This window comes from Ornithodoros turicata, chromosome 4 (assembly GCF_037126465.1).
Source record: "Ornithodoros turicata isolate Travis chromosome 4, ASM3712646v1, whole genome shotgun sequence".
Taxonomy (NCBI): Eukaryota; Metazoa; Arthropoda; class Arachnida; order Ixodida; family Argasidae; genus Ornithodoros; species Ornithodoros turicata.
In genome coordinates, this window is record NC_088204.1 from 13233894 (window position 1) to 13258063 (window position 24170).

Sequence of the window (24170 nt, forward strand, 5' to 3'; positions counted from 1 at the left end):
TTTCAAGCTTTCCCCTTCCCTCTCCTTCTCAAGAAGCGCGACAATATGGAAAGTCCTCCGATTGATCTCATACGATCTCCAACGATGATTGGACAGACCGTTTTGCGGTGACCAATCAGAGCACACTTCACATTGTCGGCCTTCTTGAGAAGGAGAGGGAAAACGGGTAAATCCTGTTCCTTCTGTATTGTTGTCATCGCGTAACGGCATCTTCCACAGCCCATAGAACAAAACATCCCGCTCTTACAGATATTCCTGCCTTGGTAGCATCTGATTCAGCAACTCGATATATATCCGTGACATTTTCTTGTTTTTCATGTGTCCTGGATGGTCCTCTAGCCCGCGCGTGCACATCCTTGGATAGCAGTGATACCTGACTCTCTTTTAATCTGCTCCCCCGCTCGGATAACGCGCTCCGTCGATAAGAGACTGCTCTCTCGATGCTCCTTCGAGAGAATTATGGGCCGGTTTCGTAACCGGCATGAGCCAGGAGCTATATATATATATAGGTACGGGACACATAATCGTGTCGACAGAGGCCGTGCTCGAAATGGTGGAAGTAGACAGGGGGAGGGGGGAATTCGCAGCCTATTTCCTTGGTTCTTTGCTTTTCTTTGACTACAAAGGTATGTATTGAAGTGGAAAGGATAATACGTGTGTGTTTCAGTCACTCTGGGGGACTAGAAGCTGTAATTAACCAATTGGTTCCTTTTTTCTTTTTTTCTCCTAGAGTAAATGACACTGCATCATATTCATACACCATAGAATGACAAAGGCGTGCTTTTTCGTGAGCGGAATTCAGAGGCGTGCTTTTTCATGAACGGACGACGAACATTAGATTCGCCCAATAAGTGACTCTAATCTCAATGACGTCACAGCGACCGTCTAGCTTCTTCAGGCAGTGTCTACATCCCCGTTTCAGAAGCTACCTACAAACGGCGCGGTTCACGGAGTAAAGTCCGAACCTAACACGCACCTATATAGGCAGCAAGCATACACATCACCGAGCTCGACGCGAAAGTTATGCCAAGTGGAATACTGCGCGATAGAAGCTGAATGGACAAACGGGAGGGTGTCGTTGTCACTGCGTTACAGGGTAGAACAGCCACCTCACGCTACCGAGTTCCAAGTATTCCATTCCCTTACCATAGTTCGGTAGTTTTCAATGATTACGTTAAAAGAGGCATTACTATCTTATCCGTGCACTGCGGTGATCTGGAAGATCTAGAGCACATCCTTCTCCATTGTCCGCGCTGCCAACCTTTCAGTCACGGTCTCTAAATCAGTTGGACTCTCGCCCTCTCACTGTGTCAAAATTGCTTGGTTCACGGTCAAATCCAGCCAGGGGCGGATCCAGGGAAGATCCTCGGGGGGGCCCCCACTAAAAAAAAGAGAGAGAAGACGGGGGGGGGGGGGGGCGGTCGCCATGTAGCAGGAAAATTCGCCGTGCGGCAGGAAAATCTGCCGGAATGGGGGGTAGAGGTATGTCTCGGGGGGGGGGGGGGGGGCCCTAGGGCCCCCCCCCCTAGATCCGCCCCTGAATCCAGCCCACCAACGCTCTGCCCTATAAAAGCACTTCTACCGGAAACACCTCCTTGAACCTGAGGACTAAAGGACCCGTCAGAGGACCCGTTTAGCACTCCTAAAGTTTTCGGACACCGCAAGAGTTTGACCCTCATTGTGAGCAGACTCATGATTCCATTTCGCCACCATTACCACCAGATGTCTCCCCAATCGTCATCTTCACTAAAATAAAGTTGTTGTTTGACTTTACTATCGAGGACGTTTCCGGTGCTTGAGCCATGTTTTCAGGTTGATGCATTAATGTCTTTCTTTTTCCTTTTTCTTTTTTTTTTTTTTTTGTTGGTGCGTTCTGAAACTACTGTCAGCATATGATTTATATTGCACTTGCTCGTTTTATCAAAAGTTACGCACGGCTATCTAGCTTATTTTGCTGTTAGCTGCAGCTGACCAGGGTACTTGTGGAGGACGTGCCCGTGTCGAGCAGCACATGTGCCTTCCGTGATACATTTACCATGGACATAATTGGACAAGCTAGCTGCTGTTGACTTGATGGTAACATTGCCTCGATTTGATGGAAAATACGTGGAAAACACGATGGAACACACGGAGTCTGTCGTGTGTTCTCCTTGTCCTGTGGTTTCCCCCAAACCCAAGGCAATCTTAACATCAACATTTTCCATGTTCCATGCCCCTTTGTTCGCCTTCCGTGTTAGATTTTGCCGTAGCACAAATAAAAGGTGAACTGGAATGAATTGAAACAAATATAAAGAAAGTAGACAAATTCAAACCAACTTTGCGTGAAAGCTTTATTTAACTAACTTTGGGCGTAAGTCGTGCTCCATCGTGGCATCGCGACGTGTGTCTTACACTATGTATTGAACTCTTAGTTCCTTCTGAAGTGTCACCTTTTGCTTCTTCTTCTTCTTGTCCAGGACGTAGTGTAAAAATTTGGCGTCTTTCAGGAAGAGGCCGCCTATTGCACCGAAGGGAAGTGAATTTTCGGACCGCGCACGCAGCGGACAAGGCAGGCGCGATGCCCAGTCTTGCAGTTGCCCAGAGACGCCTTGTTGTCGGCTGTGCGGCTGCACTCGAAGAACAACGGGATACACGTATCCACGTAGCAGCCTGCCGAAGAAACGAAAACAGTGCGAAAAGGGAGTTGAATGTGCCCCCCAGCCGTCCATATTGTATGGCTAATTAATTATGTATTTATTTATTGCGAAACTCCTTTGAAACGCTACTATTAATTTTTTATTGAAAGCCTTTTAATATTTCGTGAAATCGATTAATTTTTTGACGTAGAAATTATGTATCTCCAATCGTTTATGTGGTTGACACGTAAGACATTTCATGTAATGTTTCGCCGTTACGGTTTGGTGTACGACTAAAATTAATTAATCTAACGTAATTTTCATTTTTAGTTGACTGCTATCTAATTCGTTGATTTAATTGATAAAATAAAGTCACGTAGGTCACCCGAGTAAATTCTGCACCCAAAACCACCTGGACCTCTCCAACGGGGAGAGCCCCCTCTTCTGCCTGCTGCTACTTCTTTTTTTTTTCTTTTTTTTTTTTTCAAGTTTGGCGATGACGTGGTGTCACGGGGTCTTATAAAGCCACTAAGGGGCCTAGAGGGTGGTTGGCCCTAGAAAGTTACCGCTTTAATACTTACCGACTGCGGTAACAACGGAGGAACAGAGAGGTAGCTCTTGGTCAATACCTGGATCGGCTGGAAATTGTAAGCAAATAGAAAAAGTAAACGGGAAAGGACGAGATCAACAGCTCCTCGAGTCAGTATGCTACTCACAAGACTCCTGTATGGCTGAACGCTTAGACCACCAGGCTGAAAGTAGACAAAAGAAACGAGTAACGAAACGCAGTTGTGTCAAAAAGAATACGCAATGCAGCTTCTGTGTATGACCACCTTAGCACCGTTTGTAGGAGCACATGCCACTTGTAAACGACGAATGTGGTGCCACCTGGTGGCACCTGGCGGATGTGGTGCCGACGAATGAGGGGTGGGAGGCACTCAAGTTGACGCCTGCAAACTGGCTCTGCCACATAGTTAGGCTTATTGCGGAAAAGTACCCTTTACAGGCACAAAAGATGCACGAACAAGCCGGTTTGTCAACATGGTGACGGACGACATAAATTACGAAAATAGATCTTCCCGCTTTCTATTTTCTTTTCTCAACAACAAGAATAACATCTTTATTTGAATGATGTCGATTGGGGAGTTTCATCGCCATGGGCGATACTCTTCTCGATATAGACTCGTAGAGGAAGAATGGGTCTGTCGGAACTAGCACATTCTTTTCTAACCATGGGAATATTCCGCGGGTCAATCACAAGATATTCCATAGCAGACGACAGCGCCGACGGTGTCGTCTGCTGTGTACGTGGTACACTATACCCTCGATATTCGGGCGCAGTGCGAATCTCAACATAAGCGGCGGGCTTCCACCCCGTGAGCATCTTCTTACGCGTTCTCTTCCACTAGAATATTCCATGCGGATTTCACTCGCCTGAATGCACGGCGTATCACAGTCTTCTACCTGACCATGGAGTTATTGGACGCGTTGTAGCCCTTGTATGAGCGCTTTTACGGGACATCGCATGAAGTGTTGTCGGCTTCGTATTCGCGTAATTTTCGGTGGAATCTCGCGCTTTTGTTCCGAACTCTGTGCATTAGTTAATCATTTCGTATATTCCTACTCCTGCTCGTTGCCAATCCATATAAATTCAAGCAAATGAAGGTAAACCCTGCCCTGTTCCCTGGAAATCCTAATTCAGTGAGCTATTGTGTCGTAAGGTGAGTAAGGAAATAAAATAAAATTTCCCTTTCTATTAACGACGTCATCTTCGTGTTCGCGCTGCAAGAGATAAAATCAATGCTGCTTTTGTCTTTCTTCTGCAATCTGCTTTTGACTTAGTCACACAGCAGGCACATGACACGCGAAAGCGTCGTAGCATAATCCACCTGCCGAGAATGGTAGGAGAAACGCACAGGAAAGTACGCCTTTTTTTTTTTTTTTCGTTACATATACGTGGCACAATGTTGAGGCATAAAATGCAGACATCGTAGCAACGAACCGAACTTGCATCTCTTCTCCTTTGCCGAATGCAAGAGATCTCACCCCCCAAGCCACTGAAAGCCACGTCTAACGTTTCATGACGCCGCGGTATGATTGGAGTGGCCTTTAGACAGGTGCTGTTTATGTTTGTGCATTGATCTCGTTCTCGCCACAGGCTCTGTGACGAGCACGAGATCCTATTCTTAGAAACTGCAGTGACCTGCTATTCTTTGTCAGTTTTTTTTTTTTTTTTTTTTTGTCAGTAAGACTTAAAGGGGCAGCCAAGTGCAAAAAAAATTCCTCGCGATACAAGAGAATATCCTTTCTTTTCTTTTTACTTTTGTGCCCCTTTCGGCGTATCTAATTTAAGCCTTCAGTTTTTAATATCAAAAGTCGTAAACGACGCAAGAAACGTTTTGAGAGATGTGTTTGATTGTTGTCTGACTGTCGCGTATCTAGGTAGGCCTGATGTATCTCCTAACTAGTAACGAATTGTGCTTTCCATGCGCTGAAACATTACCCGGATTAACATGCTCGGAGTCGTTAACTGGATAAAGACTCACCTCAAGCAAAAGTAATTCGTTTGAATTATTTTAGCTTCCCTTTGAAATTTTAATTGTTTTATGCGCATAACGAAGAATATAACGATAATATAACGTTTGCTCACTGTTCCTCTTCTCGGTCTCTTTCCACGGAGCATCTGCCGACAGCGCCGCCATGTCTTCGTCCAGCATAGCTGCATAGAACCACGGCGTATCTTTAAAGGTGTGTATGCTAAGCCTTTTAATGTACAAACTGTTCAGAGGTAAACTATGCAACTGCTCTTGCGTGAGGAGAGGAGAGTGTTTTCAGCAGACGACAACGACAGAACAGACGACGGGTCAGAAGCAGACGACAGGCCTGTCATCTGCTTCAGAAATAGTTAAGAAGTGGCAAACAGTCACCTGACGTTAGTTAGTTAATAGTGGCGAATACCTGGGGCCGACCGTTTTTGAATGATACTGCCCGTGAAATTACATTCGCAATTGTCACTTTGCGTTGAGAGGAAATCACTCTGTATCCCTAACACGCGTATCGTCGTATAGGAAAGACGCGTAGATTCTGTCGAGTTTCGTACGACAGTACGCGAATATGTCGTGAGACGCAGGAACAGCTGCAAAAGCTTACCTCTGGACGTCCCGTACATTGAGTTTTTACCTGCCGATATCCTGAGCAACGTCCATACTGTGATGAACAGAAACGTAGTGGTTTCACTCTGGCTGTTGGACTTCATACTTCAGTTCTTTAGCGCTTCCTGTAGTTCATGTTGAGAAATATTAGTTTGTGTGTGACGTCACGGTAGCTCAGTACAGCCAACGCCACCTAGATACAGAAGGCCCGCTTAATGCCTCCTCTCACTCCTTCGCACGTAGACATATAAAGTAAGGATGTCAGCAAATCGCCGCAGACGACTTCAAACACATACTTTCTCTGGCTATCTGTGGCCGCCTATGCGGCTCATGGTGGCTCGTCTCCGTAACTACGGCCGCCGAAAGCACGGCCGTGACTCGCGGACTCTTAATTGTTACGTCACGTCGTTTAAGCGATCAGGCTTTGTTTCTAGATGGTATTGGTACGCCCCTGCCCCCCTCCCCCCTAGTACCACCTAGATAAAGAAAGCCTTCTTTCATCGCTACGTGAACATGTGGAGTCAAGGTGTCGTCTGCTTCAGCCAACCGCCACAGACGATTTCAAACACAGGCTTCCTGTGGCTGCAAGTGGCTCCCCAAAAGGCTTATTGCGGTTCTTCTTCAGTCGAAGCACGGTTGTCATTGGCGTACTTTTATCCACTACGTCACATCGTGCATAAGCGATCAGGCTTGGTTTCTAGGTGGAGTAAGTACATTTAAGGATAGTTTTGTAATATAATCAGAACTTGCACGCAATTACACAAAAGAAGAAAGCGGAGAACAAAGTAATGACATAATAAGAATTTCGATGTTTCGACAAGGTATAGTGTCGGCAACCTGATTACAGCTTAAAGGTGTTGCGACACTTTGATACACATTGTACTGCATGCTAGAGTATTGAGGAAAAAATAATTATTTTTCTACGTGTTGAACCCGCCGAGATATTAATCATTGAACACATATGAGCTCCGGCGCCATTCCCATTCCCATTGCTTTGCTGTAAAAAACATGGCATGTAGGTTCACATAGATGCAAACAATTGCATTTTACATTTATCCGGAATAACTTGAGATCAACTGTCGCAACCCCTTTAATGAACACCAGAGCAACTTGAAGAAGCCAGCACATTGCTGGTTTGCTACACACGTAAGCGCGAAAGTATAGTCCTCACATCTACATGTCTTGTTTGCAGGAACAAATCATAGGGTTCTTGATACATATGTTTTTATAGTCAAGCAAGCTTCTCCGTACGAAGAAAGTCGTCCTTCCGATATTATTCCTGCATTTCCATTCGTCCCACTGTCTTCCTTTTCTTTTTACATAGTTTCTTACTTCGGAATCTGTTTGCGCGCTCAATTCTGATACAATCAACCAGCCCCGAGTCGAAAGGCATAACAAGATATGCGACGATTCAAAGCGAACGATTTCAACGCGTGCAGCATGAAAATGGGCAACTTTCATACATCAACTGCTTCATGTATATTTTCGTCGTTCATTTATTTTCTTCATTTTTCTTTTTAGGAAGTGTTTCAGCGCTTTTTAACCTCATTAATATTCAGCACCAGTATATTTATCTTCCTTTCTGTCTTGTTCTTCCGCTTTTTGTGTGTGCTCGTACATTTTACGTGGTCTTCTTGAATATTTCGAGATCTGATAAGTAAGCGTATTACCTTACTGGATAATAAATATCGTTCCGTCCCTTTTTAAGTCGCGACCGGCGTTAACGTCGACATATTCACCATGAAGTTCAACGCACTTAGCACATCGTTCCTGAAGCTTCTTTAACGCTTCAAAAAGAAATTCGACGTCTGCTTCCCGAAATATGCTTAGACTGCTCCTATCACCTACGAGTCCTCCGAGAATCTCTTTGCTTTCAAAATTTTGTTTGTTTGTTTGTTTGGAAACAAAACGTAGTCCGATGAGGTAAGATCCGGCGTGAACGGCGGATGTTGAACGTATTTAAATCACAAGTTTTTCAGAAACTGCGTTGTCGTGCCTGCTTTGTGAGTTGGTGCATTGTCCTGCAAAACCAGGAGTATTCTGCGTTAGCTGTTTCACCCTTCTGTCTAACCGCGTTGGCCCGGAGCATTCCTCTACTTTCCCGACATCGTTCCCTAGGCCGCTTGCGTCACTTTAGGACCGTCTCCCCCTCAACGTGCCCTACGCCCGACGTCTTCTCCACAAGCTTGGAAAGGCAGATTCACCTAATTGTGGCACCTGCGGGACTGTTGAGGACACTGAACAGATGGTATTGTCCTGTGCACGGTGTCAGCAGCACACACCATATCTACAAGCTTCTTTAGCTCGGCTGGACGGCAGACCCTTCGATGTTGTTAATGTTCTGGGCCCTTGGACAACCGACCATCAGTTTCACGCCATGCAGGCATTTGTGCGATTTTGCGCAGAGTCCAAGTTGGTGGACACAGTGTGACTGACGGCGTGTGTGAGTGACTGACTGAGTGTCTTTGTCACTCATTGTTCCTATTGCAGTTATCCATTTGTGTTTTTCTAAGTGATCTGGAGTAGCCGGCTCTCGTAATGAGTGCCTATTTCTCCATTTTTTTTTTCTTATCAACTCAACTCAACTCAACCCTTCTGGAGATAATCAGCCACCATACACTTCCCTGTCCCAGAAAACCGTGACCATGACCTTCTCCGCTGATCGTGTTTAGTCTTGAATTTCTTCGGCCTCCGAAAGCCCGAGTGCCACCTTTTCATGGAATGTTATTTTATCCATACTGATGCAACCACGTTTCATGAACCGTAGCAAGTCGCTCGAGAAAAGTGTCACTGGAACTAGAAAATCAACTTGGAGGCATCCATTGTTGCCGTTGTTTCTCATCGGCATTCAAACATTTCGGCAGCCACTTGGACGACAGCCTCCGCATATGCCCATATTCATGCATTGCAAACCCAATCCGTTCTCCGGACATGGGTCTCCACATGTTCTAGCCGTGATTTGCCTATCTGCCAAAATGGGGTCACGGACACAATCAGTAATTTCGGGTGTTGATACCATATGAGGTCTCCCTGATCTTCCGGAGTCTTCGGTGTCAAAATCCCCACGCTGAAAGTTGGCACGCCACTTCTTCAGGGTTCAGTATATGATGGGCACTCGTCACTTAATGTTTGCATCATGCGCTCATAGATTTCCCCTTGGAGTTTTCTTCTGCATGAACAGCTGGTGGTGGTGATGAGACTCCTTGCCGTATAGTCGGCAACGCTTAGGGCTCTGCATGAACAGGACCTTCATGACAGCCCGTATGCAACTCGTATGTAAGAGCTCGTCCGCAGGATCCGATAGAGGCGCTGGACATCGGCCCGCGAGATCTCCATCGTGATTGGATGGTGGAAATTTTAATTTAGAACGTGCAACCTCGGGCTGTCATGAAGGTTCTGCATGAACAGGACCTTCATGACATCCCGAAGTTCCACGTTCTAAATTCAGTGGAGAAATAGTGGAAATTTGAATTTAGAACGCGCAACTTCGGGCAGTCATGAGGGTTCTGCATGAGAGCCCGACGTTGCACGTTCTAAATTCAAATTTCCACTATCCAGTCATGATGGAGATCTCGCGGGGCCAATTCCCAGCGCCCCTATCGGATCCTGCGGACGAGCTCCTGCATATCAGTTGCCCGTATAATCTAGTTCTAATAAGTCGTGATGAACACACGGTGACGTCTTCCTATTTTCGCCAACATCAACATCATGACGTCGCAGCAAGAAAAGCGCTGACTGTAAAATTCAATTATAAATAATTGGCTGCGAAATTAGTTTAAATACCCAGTTACTCTGAGCGCCATAAGAAAGCATGCTACAGCGGTTGTTTAGCTTTTAGTTCGAATTCAGATTGTTTGGCTACACCTCTCGTTTCCTCGACCCTATCCTATCACATATCTCTCTTCCCTTTTTCCCTATGTTTCTGGATATTTTCCACGGAGGACACTTCCTCATAACGGTTCACTGCAGGTGATGGCACAGTCCCTTCAGAGGTTGGTCCTATAGAGATGCGACGCCCCCGAGCAACGGAGAGGAAATGACGTCATATCATCAACCAGTTACGTCACGTGTTGTGGTGAACTGTGCAGGTAAACTCAGCTGGGTTTGTGCCTTTGGTTCTGAGTGTACTTGACTGTTTCATAAGAACGTTGGCTCATACCAGAAAAGTGTAGGGTAGAATTATGGCTCATCGTCGCAGAATATTGACGACCCGTCTGTTCTTAAAAATATTCCACTCGTCGTGTTTTTCCTTATCGAGAAAGTAAGCTAAAATTACATAACCGAAAGCATGCTCCCGCAGAAAGCACTTCCAGGACATCCACAGGACTTGAGGGACGTGTCACGAACACCGACCACCTCCAAAAAGCCTGCTACTACAGCGCGTTGCGCCATCTTTCGACAACGCGTTGACTTACCTTCAGTACTTTTCGCACCGCGCTCGATTTCAAACCCCTTTTTGTGGGGCGATCTTTTGTAAGTTTGAGCGCAAAGCTTGGTTTACGAGGTGACATCAGTGATTTATCCAGACCCCACCCCTACACCCCATAACACACCCCAAATGTTCAGTGACACCCCCCTAACTTTTTAACCTGTGTACCCCCTACAAGGTGTGCCCTTGCGATTTCAGCTTTAGACACACGTCAGTAATGATATGTTAAGCTGTAATGACCCCCTCCCCCAATTTTCTCCAACACCCCTCCATGCTTGGGATTCTGGATAAACCATTGGGTGACATCAACATGGTGTCATTCTATAGAGCGACTATATTTTCTTAACGATTTCAATAATAATTCGTACATCTTCTAACGTACATCTCTTTTGAGTGAAATGAAAAATATTCAAGATATAAGACAAAAAAAGAGCGTGTCCAAAACCATTCCACAACTTACCACCAGGTGTCGCCCGTGCTTGTCTCCACTCGACGCAATCAGCGCTGTATCCTTAAAACGTCCACTGGTAGACCTTTTTATACAAACACCTCAACCTTTTATCCGCCAACGAGGATTAGGCGGGTAGGAGCACGTGATCCCCGAAAATGGGCTTAGTAGTATATGCACGCTGGATGTTGTCAGGCTTACCCTGCTCGAACCTCATTGGTCATTTCGGATCTCTCATTAGCAAGGGTTAACAGGGGGCAGAGAACCGTTTCTGACTGAATTATTGATGTTGATGGGACCGTGGGGGTCTCTTGTGCCTTCGTGGTGTGCATGCTTCTTTTCTCTCAATGGTTAGTTGCGCTTACAGTTTCTGATGACGGGCACCTTCGCAACTTGTCTTGGAAGTGTGACTGTGGAAGCTAGTGAACGTACCTAGGTAGAATGGTACAAAGTGAACATCGGTGCATAAGTGCGAACGGCATAAATCACGTCCAATTATTGATCATAAGTAGGGTTCCATAATATACCTATGGATCCTGCCTCTGACAGCCTCACGAAAATTCTTCAGTCAGTCCAGAACCAAGCCGCCACGTTTATTCTCTCAAACTACAGCCGCACATCCAGTGTGACACACATGAAAGGGTACTTAAACCTGCCACTCCTCTCTAATCGTCGCAAAGTTGCCCTTCTCCCACTTTTTCAAGATATACCACCATGAAGACCCGGTTCTCTCGTCATACCTCTCATCCTCTAGCTACATCTCTCACCGCACTGACCATCTTCGGAAAGTCTGCGTAAATACTGATAACGCCAAGTCGTTTTTTGATTCATTCTTCATCCGCACCGCTTCAGAATGGAACCAGCTCCTACGCGACATTGCGACGATCGACAGCCTGCAGTGCCCGCCTTCAGCGACACCATATGTTTCTACATGCACTGATCCATATATACTCTCTCTGTGTTTAGGCACCTTGTGAAGCTGTCTCCTTGGTTTCCTTTTCTTCGTTGTGTTATCTGCTTTTTTTTTTGCTTTCTTTTTCGTTTTGTAAAATCTATTGTCATGTTATAACCGCCCATCTCCTCTTCAATACCTCATGGGTCTGATGGTATTATAAATAAATATACGCCGGTAAAATTTAAAGAAATTCGGATTTGTCCGAAAAACTCCGCTTTTGGAGGCTTCAGTAACGAGAGCTGAGTTAAACATGCTGTACCCCGATGACCGTGATTGAAGGGGATCACTTCGTTTTGTGTCGAGATTGTCTCACATCGCAGGTGCATTTCGTTTTCCTAGGAATGTTTAGGAGAGGCTAGCCAAGACTATATATAGGCTGGCTTGCTACTCGTGTCCAAATGACATACAACTAATCTTCTGGAAAGGGCCATTAAGTTGTTGCAACGCGGACAGTAACATATGGGACACCACATACGAAAGCTGCCTTGCGACTATGTCAAGGATTTAGATATGTTCACGTCGCCAGGTGATCATCATTCAGATGTCTACAAGCTCTACAGCAAACGTTTAGCTTCTTTTTGTGTCGGTTGCACAGCCACCGCTACGAAAAACTCGGGAAATAATAAACCCCGAAAAACACGCTTCCGTATATGCCAAAAATAAACTCCGAACTGCCACTGCGGACTAAGTGTCCTATCTTCAGAATCCTGCCGAATTCATGGCGTCTCTCTCACTGTATTCTCTGCGTTAACTTCTTAGTTTTCAGAAGTATAACGTCATAGAGTGCGCACGTCTGGCAACATTGTTTCTTCAACGCTGATTTCAATCTCCTCACCACAGCGGCTGGCAGATTTCAAACGTGTGGCAAAGAGCGGAGGCCGGGAAGGTACGAGTCTCTTGCTAGGAGCTCAGTGACGTCACCTACCGTTGCAGAATTCGAAACTATGAAGTCTCACGTGTTCTTAAGTAAATGCGTGGAACCCCGTAAGGTTCGCTGACTGCATTCATGTTTTGCGTAATACATCTTGAGCGATAATTTATGCTACGAAATAAAATACGTTAGACCGTACACTCTTAAAAATGAACTTCACCGCATAGCACGCTCCTAGCCAACCATTATCTCGAATGATATCGTTATCTGCCCTGATTTGTTGAAAACAGGGGGCGTACGCCTTTTCTGTGACAATTATGAACAGCATAAGTGTCACAAAAATGGCGTACGCCCCCCGTTTTCAACAAATCAGGGCAGATAACGATATCATTCGAGATAATGGTTGGCTAGGAGCGTGCTATGCGGTGAAGTTCATTTTTAAGAGTGTAGTTGCACTTTAAATCTTTCTACACTACACCAGACCTTTCCCACAGGCCAATCCTATCCACCCAATGCTGTCGAGGGATGCTTTGATAGCGGACGTGCGATATTTATATTTTTCACGCTGGAAACCGAAGCGCTGTCCACAGGTCTTCTGCTATCTTTTGTGCTGATGCAGCCGACGATGCCTCTTGCCGTCATGAAGGCAGACGTCCCTCTTGGAACCTTTGTTAATTGCTGACACGGCGTCGCACACCTTGCATCCCTTCTTTTTGTCGTTCAAAACCAGACTGGACTCGTGGGTTGACGAGTAGTAGCTACTGGAGATGAGATCCGAAGGTGTCCTTCGGGATAGTTCTTTGACTCTGGCTATCGTGCAGTCACTGTGACGGTGCTGCGCGACTCCTCTTTGACTCCTCCTCTCATTCTGAGCTGGTGGGTCCTGTAAAGTCACATTCGAAGGAGTCGTCAGTTTCCTGAAGCACAGGTAGGCAGGTAGGTGTTGTCGCTTTGACGCCAGTTATGCACTCTCCCCATACCGTATATTCACAAGGGCGACATTCCCCATTATACTCGCGAGGAAGCTGCGAAATAAGTCGTAGTTGTCTGCTGCCACGTGAGCGAGAGCGCTCAACGTCACAAGATATTATATAGCAGACGACAGGGCCGCGATGATGTCGTCTGCTATGTGCGGAGTGTATGCTGCTCCCGATATTCTGGCGCCGTGCGAATGCTCAACATAAGACACGGCGAAACTTGGTGCCCGTGAGAAGTTTTTCGTTTTTTCTTCCACTAGAACATTCTGTGGGGACGTCGCTCGTGTGAATGCACGTACACTGTGTGAAGTGGACCATGACTTGACTGTCCCTGACTAAGCGTAAGCGCAACTGAACAGGACATAGGGGCAGACATCCACGGTATACTAACTTGCAACAAAATGTTCATTGAGGAAAATTTCGAAGGTTTATGTAGTCCTACTTATCACACAATCAAGGTTGGTGTAAGGAAATTGTCTGATAAGGAAATAGAAGAGTAGAAGGATGTACTGGCACCCCTAACCGCAAAATTATGTCTGCTTCAGCTATCCTCCTGGTAATCCTATTACCCGATGATGACACAGTCACTGAGAACCGGTTCACACCCGCATTCACCGCAATGGACCCCCAGCAAACGTTCCCGCTTACTTCTACCGTTGATCCTATGTTCTCTATATCGATCGCTCAAACACCGTCCTGTTTGTCCCCCGTAAAGTCGACCACATATGATAAGGGGAACTGATACAGGACGTTTCAATCGCACTCCACGTAAACATTCTTATGGCGAATTCGGGTGGTCATTTCATGGCAACACGGCCTCCACCAGCTCCCGTGGCATATAGTGGTTAGGATGATCGCTTCCCACGCCGAGCCTGGGAGGTGACACGGTTTCCAATCCTGTCACCGGCCGTGCTGTCTGAGGTTTTCCCTGGGTTTTCCGAAGACTTTCCGGACGAATGTCGGCACAGTTCCCCCATGAAGTCGGCCCAGGAAGCATACTAACACTCCTGTCCCCCACTGCTTCCTGCTGTCCTGTCTTTAACAGTCCACGTCCTGTCGTACGCCGCTCATAGTCGCAGTTGCTTCGCGGCGCTAACACAGAAATAAATAAATAAATAAATAACACGGCCTGCCACTCCGAAATTGCCCGCGCTGGATCACGTGGTCGTTGCCACCCGAACATGAGTGCCAGGAATCTAGCGGTTTTACGCTTGGATCACGCTAGGAGCATCGCGGTCGCTGGTCCTCTAGGGAGCCTCCATGGGTTGCTGCGGCTTCTCCGCTTTTCAGGGAGGAGACACCCTTTAACCGTGCCAACGCCGCCTTTCCTCCTCGCCCTTACGTGGAGCGCGCATTTTGACTCCCAACTTGCTACGCGCTGCCCATTGCCGGCTGTGCATTTTGCGCGTTCGAGCGGCCATCCGGCACATATACACGCAAGTGATTGCATTTCTTCTGTGTCTTAGCGTAATTGTACGTTTTGGGAACAAATATCGCAACTCATCCTTCCGGAATTTTAAATCCAGCGTGCAACAAGCGTGTCAGAACTTCCTCTATGACCGCTGAAATCGGTCGTTCCACGAGTCATTTTCTCGAGTAATACCAGAGTTCCAGAGATATTTTTCTGCGTGTACCACGTTCGGGTCACAGTTCTTTTGCATCGGAATTGACGCATGAAAGAGCTCCTTTTTTCTTTTCTCTATTTCTATGAACCACTGCTAGGGCTCAGTTCATACCCGTATGGTTGGCATGGGGTCGTTGATCTGTCGCCTAAAGAGCTAGGTCGCGAACCAGCGTTCGCTCTTGTTTGAGTAGTTCCTACTTGATTGAGCAAATACATTCGTTGGTGGACGAAGACAAGCGTGCGTGGAGATCTGCAGAGTGCGTTACTCGCATGATACGTCGTGCAGCGAAATGCCAGGGTGCTGTGTGCCCAAGTGTGCCAATTGCGTTAAATCTCCACTAAGCCACAACAAGCTCATTGAGCTTCGTGAACACGTACGTGGTGCAATGAATCTTCGGTATATTTCGGGCAGCGTGAGAAATGTGCTACACGTTTCTTCATACAAATGTGAAGAGGCATTCGTCTTTTATTCATAATAATGTGGGCAATAATCTTCCGACTTGTAACCAACACAAAGAAGAACTATGTCATGTAATCGTGGGCAAATTTGTACAACTGCGATTAAGGGTGCAGTTGCGACAGGAACATATGTCGGTAAAACAACGTCGTTTTCAAGCACAACGGCAGCTGGCGTTGCACTTGAATGAGATGTTATAATAAAATCTGCTTGCAATTAACATATTTCTGTTGTCTATACACATTCCCATGTTTACTATTGTAATTCGCTGGTCGAGACGCGAGTGCGTGTCCAGTTGCAGTGACGAGTTTAGACAAACGTTACAAAGCATTAACAACATATTTTACAACCCATGACCAGCTCTACTAGCATATATGACAGTTTTGCTACGCTAGTATCCTTCATTCTGCTTTTACTCCCTTCCTGTCGCGAAAAATCGAGAAAAACGCAACCCTGCCGCTGACGCCCAATGCGATGTGGGAGTCAACATGCCGGCGCTCGTAGCAGACGACGGAGTTGTCGCCTCCCTGAAAAGGGGACGCACATGGAGGCTCCCTATGGTCCTCAGGTCCCGTCGTCTGCTAACCCACATGGACTTCGACGTCCTAGCCAATGCGGGCCCTCGCCACCCTTGCTGTGCGGATGTGACGACACCGGATATGGTCGGACAACCCGATGCTCGGTCGTTTCGAGACCGGGCGAAAAAAAGTGCTCGGAAAGTGCCACGCGAACATGCGCGATTGCTTCGCTTTCATCAAGCGAACACGACTGTTCGGGATCAGGCAAAAATGTTGTCACGAAATGTCCACTCGAATTCGCCATTATGCAGTTTAGCGCAACCATATCTAACTTCCGGCTGGTTTACCCTGCGGCAGAGCTTTACGAGTTTTTCAGGGGCGGAGAAGGCCACCTGTAGTTTAGCCCTGGTAAGCCCTTAAACTGGTAAGACGAAGGAAACGGAGTCCCGCGACCACCACCACCCTTCTTCCCGGAGCACCAGGAAACTGTCGGCACACCTGAAGACCCTAGAAATCCCCAAGCCTGTCAGCCGTTCGAAGATGATGCTGTCGCTGTCCATATGCACGTCCACGGAACGGAAGTACATCAAGCGAAACAAAAAAGAGAAACAATCTAACAGGGGCATAGCTTCACTGTGCCGCATAATCTATGTAGAACTACGTATGGGTGGCGCGAGAAATGATACAAGGTCCAAACATCTTAAACTGCAGAGAATGAGGAAGCAGTTAAGACAAACGCAGCATTTAAGCCTTACCGACACCTAAGAAAGGATCTCGAGGACGGCAGTCGACCGAAAACACAACGAGTGCCGCTGGCGATAATCCTGCCCGCATCTCTCGGGGTAGTGAAATGGTAGGACCGGCAATCTGAAAGCTATGGGTTCGATTCCCGCCAGCAGCACTCAGTACATAGGAGGGGAAAGACGTAGTTCTACGGCAAGAACTCACACCGTCCCTTCGTTCTGCAGTGGCCTTCTTGTCCTGGCAGCGGCGTGTTTGATCGCTGTTGTCTTCGGTAGTGATGATTAAGTTGGACTGGCGTCTCGTGGTGCCGTGACCATCCTGAAGAATGTATCTCAGCTCTGTGTTCAATTTGGAATCCGTGAACACGACACGAAACGAATTCCCGTTCCGTCCGTTCCTATCCTTGTTCAGCGACACCTGCATTGCAGACAGACGCGGCTGACTCTCGCTTTCTTATTGCAGAACTTCGGAACGTGGAACTGTACACAGTATATTGCCTGAAGGTAACTGTCAAGTGCAACTATTAGCTAGGTTAATGTGGTTAGATTACTCATTAATGATTATGCCTTCGCCTTTATAAGCATATGCCATCCAAGTGCTTCGATGATTAACTCACTCTCGGTGTATCGTCTGTGGCGACCTTGAGGGCGACCTCACCAGGCGCCCTTACCGTCACGGACCCAAAAGCCCTGAGCCAATGCAGGAAGCGCTCATCTTATTTCGGCTCATCGACAGCTTATCGGGTAGCTTGATTGCAGGATTATTTAGAAAACATGTACAACTTTTATGCCTATGTACCGCGACGGCGTTAAAGGGGCGGTCGCATCCGTTCCAGTCGATTTCGAAACTATTTATATAGTATATACTATAAAAATTGTAGTTTCATTTTATTCCTCGTGGGCCACTTACTATGGCATCGAAACCCCTACGCGAAATAGTTGCGTAGTTTGACTGTTATTCGATCGAATACGTGACAACAGCAGACGCCGTATGTTGAGAGTATGCAGGAATTCCCTCTCTGGAAAAACGAGAAAACGTCACTCCCTAAGAGCGAATTAGTGCACGACCTTGGAATACCGCACCTTGAAAAGGGGCACCGCGACCTTGCGGGCGTCTCAGAGTTAAGCTACGTTCCCACTGCCGGGCGTACGCTTTCGGAGCGGGCAGCGGCGAACGGAGAACGGCGAGAGTGTACACAGCGAGGTTCGCCGTTCTATCTCAATACACCGACGAGGGCGAGGGAAGCGAGACTTCCAGGCGCGCTACGAGGTTTGTTTATCCTGCGCCACGGGCCCCCCTCTTGTTCCTCGCTTTGATTGGTTGATCGCTGCCGTCCGCTGTCGCCAGTCGCGCAAGGAGCGACGGCTTGGACGGCGCGAGAGAACGAGACTCCGGCGTCCTCCAAGTGACGTTTCTGCCGTTGCGGGCGCCGTTCTGTGCTCCCGCCCGGCAGTGGGAACGCGCCTGGCCTTTACGGGGCGTCTGGGTGGCGTCATTCTCTTATGAGCGCCGTCCTCTCACTCCTCCGCTTAGGGAGTGATGCCACGCCGCCTCTGCAACTGCGGAAGCAGCGCGTATCTTTAAAATTCGTTTGTTTAATATCTAAGCACTTGTCGGACGAAAAAATTTGCCAAGTAGTCGATCGATGCCGAACATAGTCGTATCGGTTTCATAGAGGGGTTTCCGGATGCGACCATACCTTTAACGTTCCAGTTGACTTTCGAAACGCATTAACGGCACAGCAAAAATATTGTACCGAGTGCCAGGTAGACGTCCAGCCGTGCAATACGCTATGCAAGTAGGTCAACTGTCTGCGAAGTTCCCCAGTTTCCATCTTTCCCCTATTGTCCGTGGAGCGACTTCATTGGTCCCTCTACCAAATAAAGGGGCGACATTGCAAGGTGATGCACGCGTTTGACTGTGGTCAGTGGACCCATGCCGATCTACGAATACCACTTATTGCTGCCTTGTGATTGGACGAACACTTCATCACGTGGTTTCTCCAAGCTTTACCCTCTCCCCTGTGCAGAGACAAACTGTCGTAGCATGTGAAAGGTAAACGTATTGTCAGGCATTCGGTGTGAACAGCCAACTAGCTACTCGAGAAGGAACAAGTGACAGCACCCGATGTTTAACGTTACTAAAGCAAATGCGGCTTCTCGAGGCAAAGCTGAACCTTACCGTACTGGAGACCTTCAACCGTGGCACGTCACCATCTCTGCTCCTCGGTGTCCTCGGCGAAGCCACCTCACGGCCACCGGGATCGACATCGTCGTCGTCGGATTCTTCGCCTCGATGACGACCGACTCTCCTGGTCTCTCTGATGCTGAAGCCAACCTCACCAGGACCTCTCGACGCCCCACACCTGCCGTGACAACGGGAATTCTTCAGCGAAGAAAGGAAACAGACGTTGTCGTCACTTTCATCGTCGTCGACGTCCTTCTCGCCTTCGCCCTTCCGAGGATTCCTCTTGCAAGGCGGTGAATGTCTCCGACGAACTATGTCGTTGTCTTCGTGGCTGTCACTGCCTGACGACGACGGTGACTCTGAGCCACCCTTTGCAGCTCGAACCAGAGCGCATTGCGACCTAAAACGATTTCAATGCATGGACAAACCGCATGGTTTGCTGTGATGCACCGTCCGGGATCTGGAACACTAATAGTTTGGTTTTAGTAAAATCGAATGTCTTCAAGTCTTATTCCTTTACAGACCGACCGCTGTGGCGTCGCTCATGATCTGAGTTGTCTCGCGACGTAAACACCCAATTATTAATTATCTTATTCCTTTGAGATAGCCGACATCTCTGCTCATCTTTGAATTGACAGCTATAGCTTCTTTAGACGTATCATTTTCATAGAGCGCATCCGATTTACCAAGATTAAGTAAGGAGTCTATCTGGGTTAGGATCTGTAACAGAGACTCTGAGATAAGGGTCTTCGGCATCGGTATCTCGATGCGTGTTGGCACAACAGCAGCTCCCCACGTGCTTTTGTGTATTTACCGTTACGTCTTCTGACGTCATACGCATTGGCGGCACTGCCGTATCATCGCCATCTACAGTAGATAAAGAAAACCTGCTAAATGCCTCATCTTCCTTCCTCGTTACGTGGACACGCAGAGTCGGGATTCAAACACAACCGCCGCAGATGATTGCAAACACAGGCTTTATGTGGCTACCCATGGATGATGGTGGCTCGTTTCCATAGCTACAACCTCTGAAAGCACGGTCGTCATTGGCAGAGGAGTACAGAGGGCCAACCAAAATATGTTCAGTTAAAGATATCTGATGAACGCATATGCGTCAATTCGCAGAACAGCACAAAAGGTTGTGATGCATGCAACTATTTTTTTTCTTTTTTTTAGAAAGAAAAACGTACACAAACACAGCCGCGCTCGTTCGCTCTCGACTCGCCCCCCAGAGTGTAACAAGGAGGAGAGGGACGACCCATGACGTCATAACGTCTGCGCGGTCAGTCGAGGTCAGCGCCTGTCGTTTTGTTTTTGTGCGAGAGGGCTTTCTTCTTTTGTAGTCCGTAAACCTATTCCCCTTGGGGGATTAGGGATTAAAAGGGTCACTGTGGGCATGGAGGATTTCATTGTCCCGCGGGAGTTTCCCTGTGTGCAACGCTTCTTCAGAGCCCTGAACAGCTGACTAGCTGAACCAATCAGCGAGCGCGGACGGTGTAGCGTCAGTGCAAGGTCACAGGCTGGTACTGCTCTCCACCACGAGGTATTGAATTGCGATAATTATGACTTTGTGGGGTGAATTACCCCTCACAGGGCGTTAAAAATGGCTTCTGTGCTACTTTAATGGCTACGTCACGTGACCACGCTTTGTTTCAAAGTGGTACTGTGCGTATACTTTAACGGTAATGGCTCCAACGGTAACGTGTTTCAATAGTGGTGGCCAGGGCCGGCGAGAGAAATTATGGGCCCCTGGGATGGGAGATACACGGACCCCCTCCTCACATCTCGATAACATAGTCTAAGTATTTCTTCTTTATATGATTACGACGGACCTCAAGTCGTGCGGGCCCCTGAAGCGTCCTTGGCCCCTGGCTGCCGCTCCCCCCTCTCGCCTTGGGGTGCTTGGGGTGCTCCACCCATTGCTTTACTAAGATGTTGACTGAATCACCATCAAAGCAAGCTGTAGTCTGGAATACAACTAGCACTAGTGTTCATCTTCATGAGTATGGTGACAGAATGTCCCGGAGGGCCATTCTGGGGAATTTTTGGGATCTCCTGAGGTGCTGGGGGGAGCATCCCAACCTATGTAGTTCACTCAGCGTGCATCGTCCATAGAACGCATGTAGTAAAACACAACAGGGATCTCCCCCTGCTCTTGCTGTCGTCAAGTGCAAAAGGCAGCGAAGAAAACTATAGCTAGGATAAGCAACTGGCAAAACAAACGCGAAACCATCCTACCTTTTGTTAGCTCCCCTTCTGTTGCTATTGTCCCTGATGCGTCTTACAAGAGTGTTCTTTTGCCTAGGGGTACTTCGTTTCGAGCTATCCTTCCTGTCGTCCTTGTAAGCACATCTGTACGCCGGTTGACCTTTCTTCGTTTTCTCGGAGCACACATCATCGCCGCTGTCTATTTCGTCTGCTTCTTGAATTGCATTCTTCTTTCTTTGTCTTCTTCTCTCACCGGTTTGCTGAAAGCGTCTCTCATCCATCTCTTGGGCGTCTTCTCTGGGCTGAATGACGTGTTCCACAGTCATCTTGTTCTTCTCTGGCAAGCGAACGCGAATAACCTGCCCCTCCGTCTGTAGCTCACAAGTTTGACCCGGTCGAATTTGATGCACAAACTTTCGTGGTGATTGTTCGTCCTCACCTTCGTCTTCTTCGTCCCTGCGCTGTTGAAGGAGGTTAGATATACTGGTCATCCCTGGCGATTTTGGAAAGTTCAGTTCGAGAACATGCTTTTCGAACGTCGCTTCCTCGAGGTTGTTCCTGTCCATCTTCCTGTACTGTTTTTTAGACCTACCTTCGACGCGGGTCCTCCCGTCGGGATATTTGGAACCTTCGTACTTCGTCGTACCTTTGATTCTTTTGCGGTCCTTTTTCCGTTCGTCTTCAGGCGCGACATTACTTTCGTCATTCCTGAGGTCGTATTCCTGATCGGTACGTTCTTCTTCCTCCGAGTATGATTCGGAAGAAGAATAACTACTCCTGTACCTCCTGAACATGTCGGGTGCGTCTTCGTCTTGCCTTGTCCTGGTTACCGTGGTCTTTTGTCTGCGCCCGTCCTTTCGAGAGCCGCCTCCCTTTTTTTCGGGTCGGGGCATGTCCGCCGATTTGTGTGAACAACTGCGGCAGGAATCGGGGTAAGACCTCCTGCTGGACCTGGAACTGCTTCGATCTCCTGACGGGCAGTTACACGGCCTGTCGTGCGACGAATTCACTCGGCGACTGCACCTGTGCCCAGACGGCTTTCGATGGGCACGTTTACAATTGTGTTGCCTGCGTTTGCACTGGCATAGCTTGAAGGAACCACTGCCAGAACGTGAAGGATCTTGCATGATCTGGAAGCGAAGCTCTCGGTTGGCTTCATCCTTCGCGGGCTTTTGCGGGACGTCCTGAAACATAGGTACAAGAACATGCAAGGGCATGACTAAGGTGGAGCATCTTTCAACCCTATGTAAATCACAAGAGTATGAACTTGACTGGATGATATTGCCGTACACCACTGACATGCACCATATTGCCGCGTTCTAAGACTCAAAATTCTGGGCGACTCACCACGGTAATTTCTTCACTGCCCTTTTCTTTCTGTTCTCCATCACCATTCTGCATGGCGCCGACAGACGCTTCAAGACATTCTTTGACTCGAATGAGATCCTTAAGAACGGTGTGGACATTGTATAAAGTTAGAACTCATATGACATTGCCTTCCACTTAACGATGTTACATAGTATTCCGCGGGGTCGCTTCATTAACTTTTTCATTAAAGGAACCATGAAGAGGTCCTCAAAACCCCGTGCATGTATCCCTAATGCCAGGGACGGATCTAGAGGGGAGGATGTCTTGATCCCCTCCTCAATTTCTGTCTTCACATAGTCTTTAATTGGCCCCAGATCGCTTGTATAGCATCCTGTCCATGGCTGGACCCCCTCCTTAGAAAAATCCTGGATCCGCCCTTGCCTATTGCATTCCTGGGCGCTAATAGTACATTCACGATGCGGAGTATGAACTGAACATTCGTTAGGATAACGGATATATTAACTAAATCCAGGGCCAAAAGAGGCGACTAGTGCGACCAGACCGCTGCCGACGCGATAAAAAACTAGATGTGGCGTCAGAAGCAGTAGACCTTCCCCACTGGAGGACTGGATTGGAGTGAGCAAATGATGCCAGTGACGTCATGCGTCACTCCGTCTCGTATCCTCTCATAGCCCCCGTTTCCGCTGTTCATTGGAGACCCTGCGCTCCGCCCCTCTTGGTTTCACAAGCCCTACAAGGCATAGCATCGTTACTGACCTTTATAAGGTCATCTTCGCTGATTGAGAAGGCGGAGAATCCCTCTGATGTCACTGGATGCAAGTCGATTCTAGATGATTCACCATCATCTTTCAAGTCGAAGCTGGATGGTCCTTTAGCCTCGTCTGCGGCTGTCCTGGTGCTCATGACGCCAGGACTCCTTGCGGAGTGCTGCCATTAGGAAGCCATTGGCGCATGTCATTCTGGTGCTCAATTTTGATACCTGTCGTCTGCCATTGCCGAGCACGAAACGACATCGCTTTAAGCGCGCCCACGCGCCTTTGTATGATGATGATGATAATGGTGATGATGATGATCGTGGTGGACAACCCTTCGTATCGGGCAGACATCGCAGTGTCTCCTTGCACGTCCTAGCTTAAATCTCTAGTAAGTCTTATTTGTGTAATACAAGGCAGTACAGGGTTTGCAGGAATAAAGTTACGGCTGTGCTGTGTGAGCGTTTTTCCTGGGCTTTCTTCAGACGGCATCAGTCGGCATCGTGCTCTGTGAAGTCGGCCCAGGACGCACGATCCCACCCCCACCCCCTGCGATAGTTGTGACGTTGCCCGCCTGAGCGTGGCCGACTACGGCAACCAGTTTCATCACCACCAGGCATAAAGTCGACAGTCGTTCGCAGAGGACATGTATATGTATGTTTTCCTGTTTTATTACGACTAGGGTTCGTATTTTCCGGGCTTTATTTTATTTGTTTATTAATTTATTTACTCTTTCATTTGAGATAGTTACAGCAACGAAAGTCTGGAGGGAACAGCGAAAAAAAGGCCACCATAGTGGCTTGACGCGCTCGCCGTTCCCACATATATGTGACAGGCAAGAAGTAGTAACAATGTGACTTGTTGAGAAGACATCAATAAACATTAATACGTTAACAACATTAAT

General features: G+C 47.7%; 3 protein-coding genes across 3 annotated transcripts in view; 1 reads left to right on the top strand and 2 right to left on the bottom strand.

Moving 5' to 3' along the window:
- Positions 1-2342: 2342 nt before the first annotated feature.
- Positions 2343-10718, bottom strand: LOC135391089 (uncharacterized). The gene is made up of 6 exons (XM_064621186.1): positions 10657-10718; positions 5796-5892; positions 5266-5334; positions 3332-3367; positions 3197-3253; positions 2343-2649 (listed from the first exon to the last, which is right to left on the bottom strand). The coding sequence occupies exons 2-6, from the start codon at positions 5869-5871 to the stop codon at positions 2498-2500; spliced, it is 390 nt and encodes a 129-aa protein (XP_064477256.1). The 5' UTR covers positions 5872-5892; positions 10657-10718; the 3' UTR covers positions 2343-2497.
- Positions 5294-24170, top strand: part of LOC135391087 (E3 ubiquitin-protein ligase rfwd3.L-like) — a 37287-nt gene continuing 18410 nt past the window's right edge. The window contains exon 1 of the mRNA XM_064621184.1: positions 5294-5363. The gene's annotated coding sequence lies outside the window, so the exon portion shown is untranslated. The remainder of the gene's footprint in view (positions 5364-24170) is intronic.
- On the bottom strand, positions 12997-23544 carry LOC135392725 (uncharacterized). The gene is made up of 6 exons (XM_064623444.1): positions 23271-23544; positions 22533-22631; positions 21216-22369; positions 18972-19377; positions 16995-17207; positions 12997-13353 (listed from the first exon to the last, which is right to left on the bottom strand). The coding sequence occupies exons 1-6, from the start codon at positions 23415-23417 to the stop codon at positions 13069-13071; spliced, it is 2304 nt and encodes a 767-aa protein (XP_064479514.1). The 5' UTR covers positions 23418-23544; the 3' UTR covers positions 12997-13068.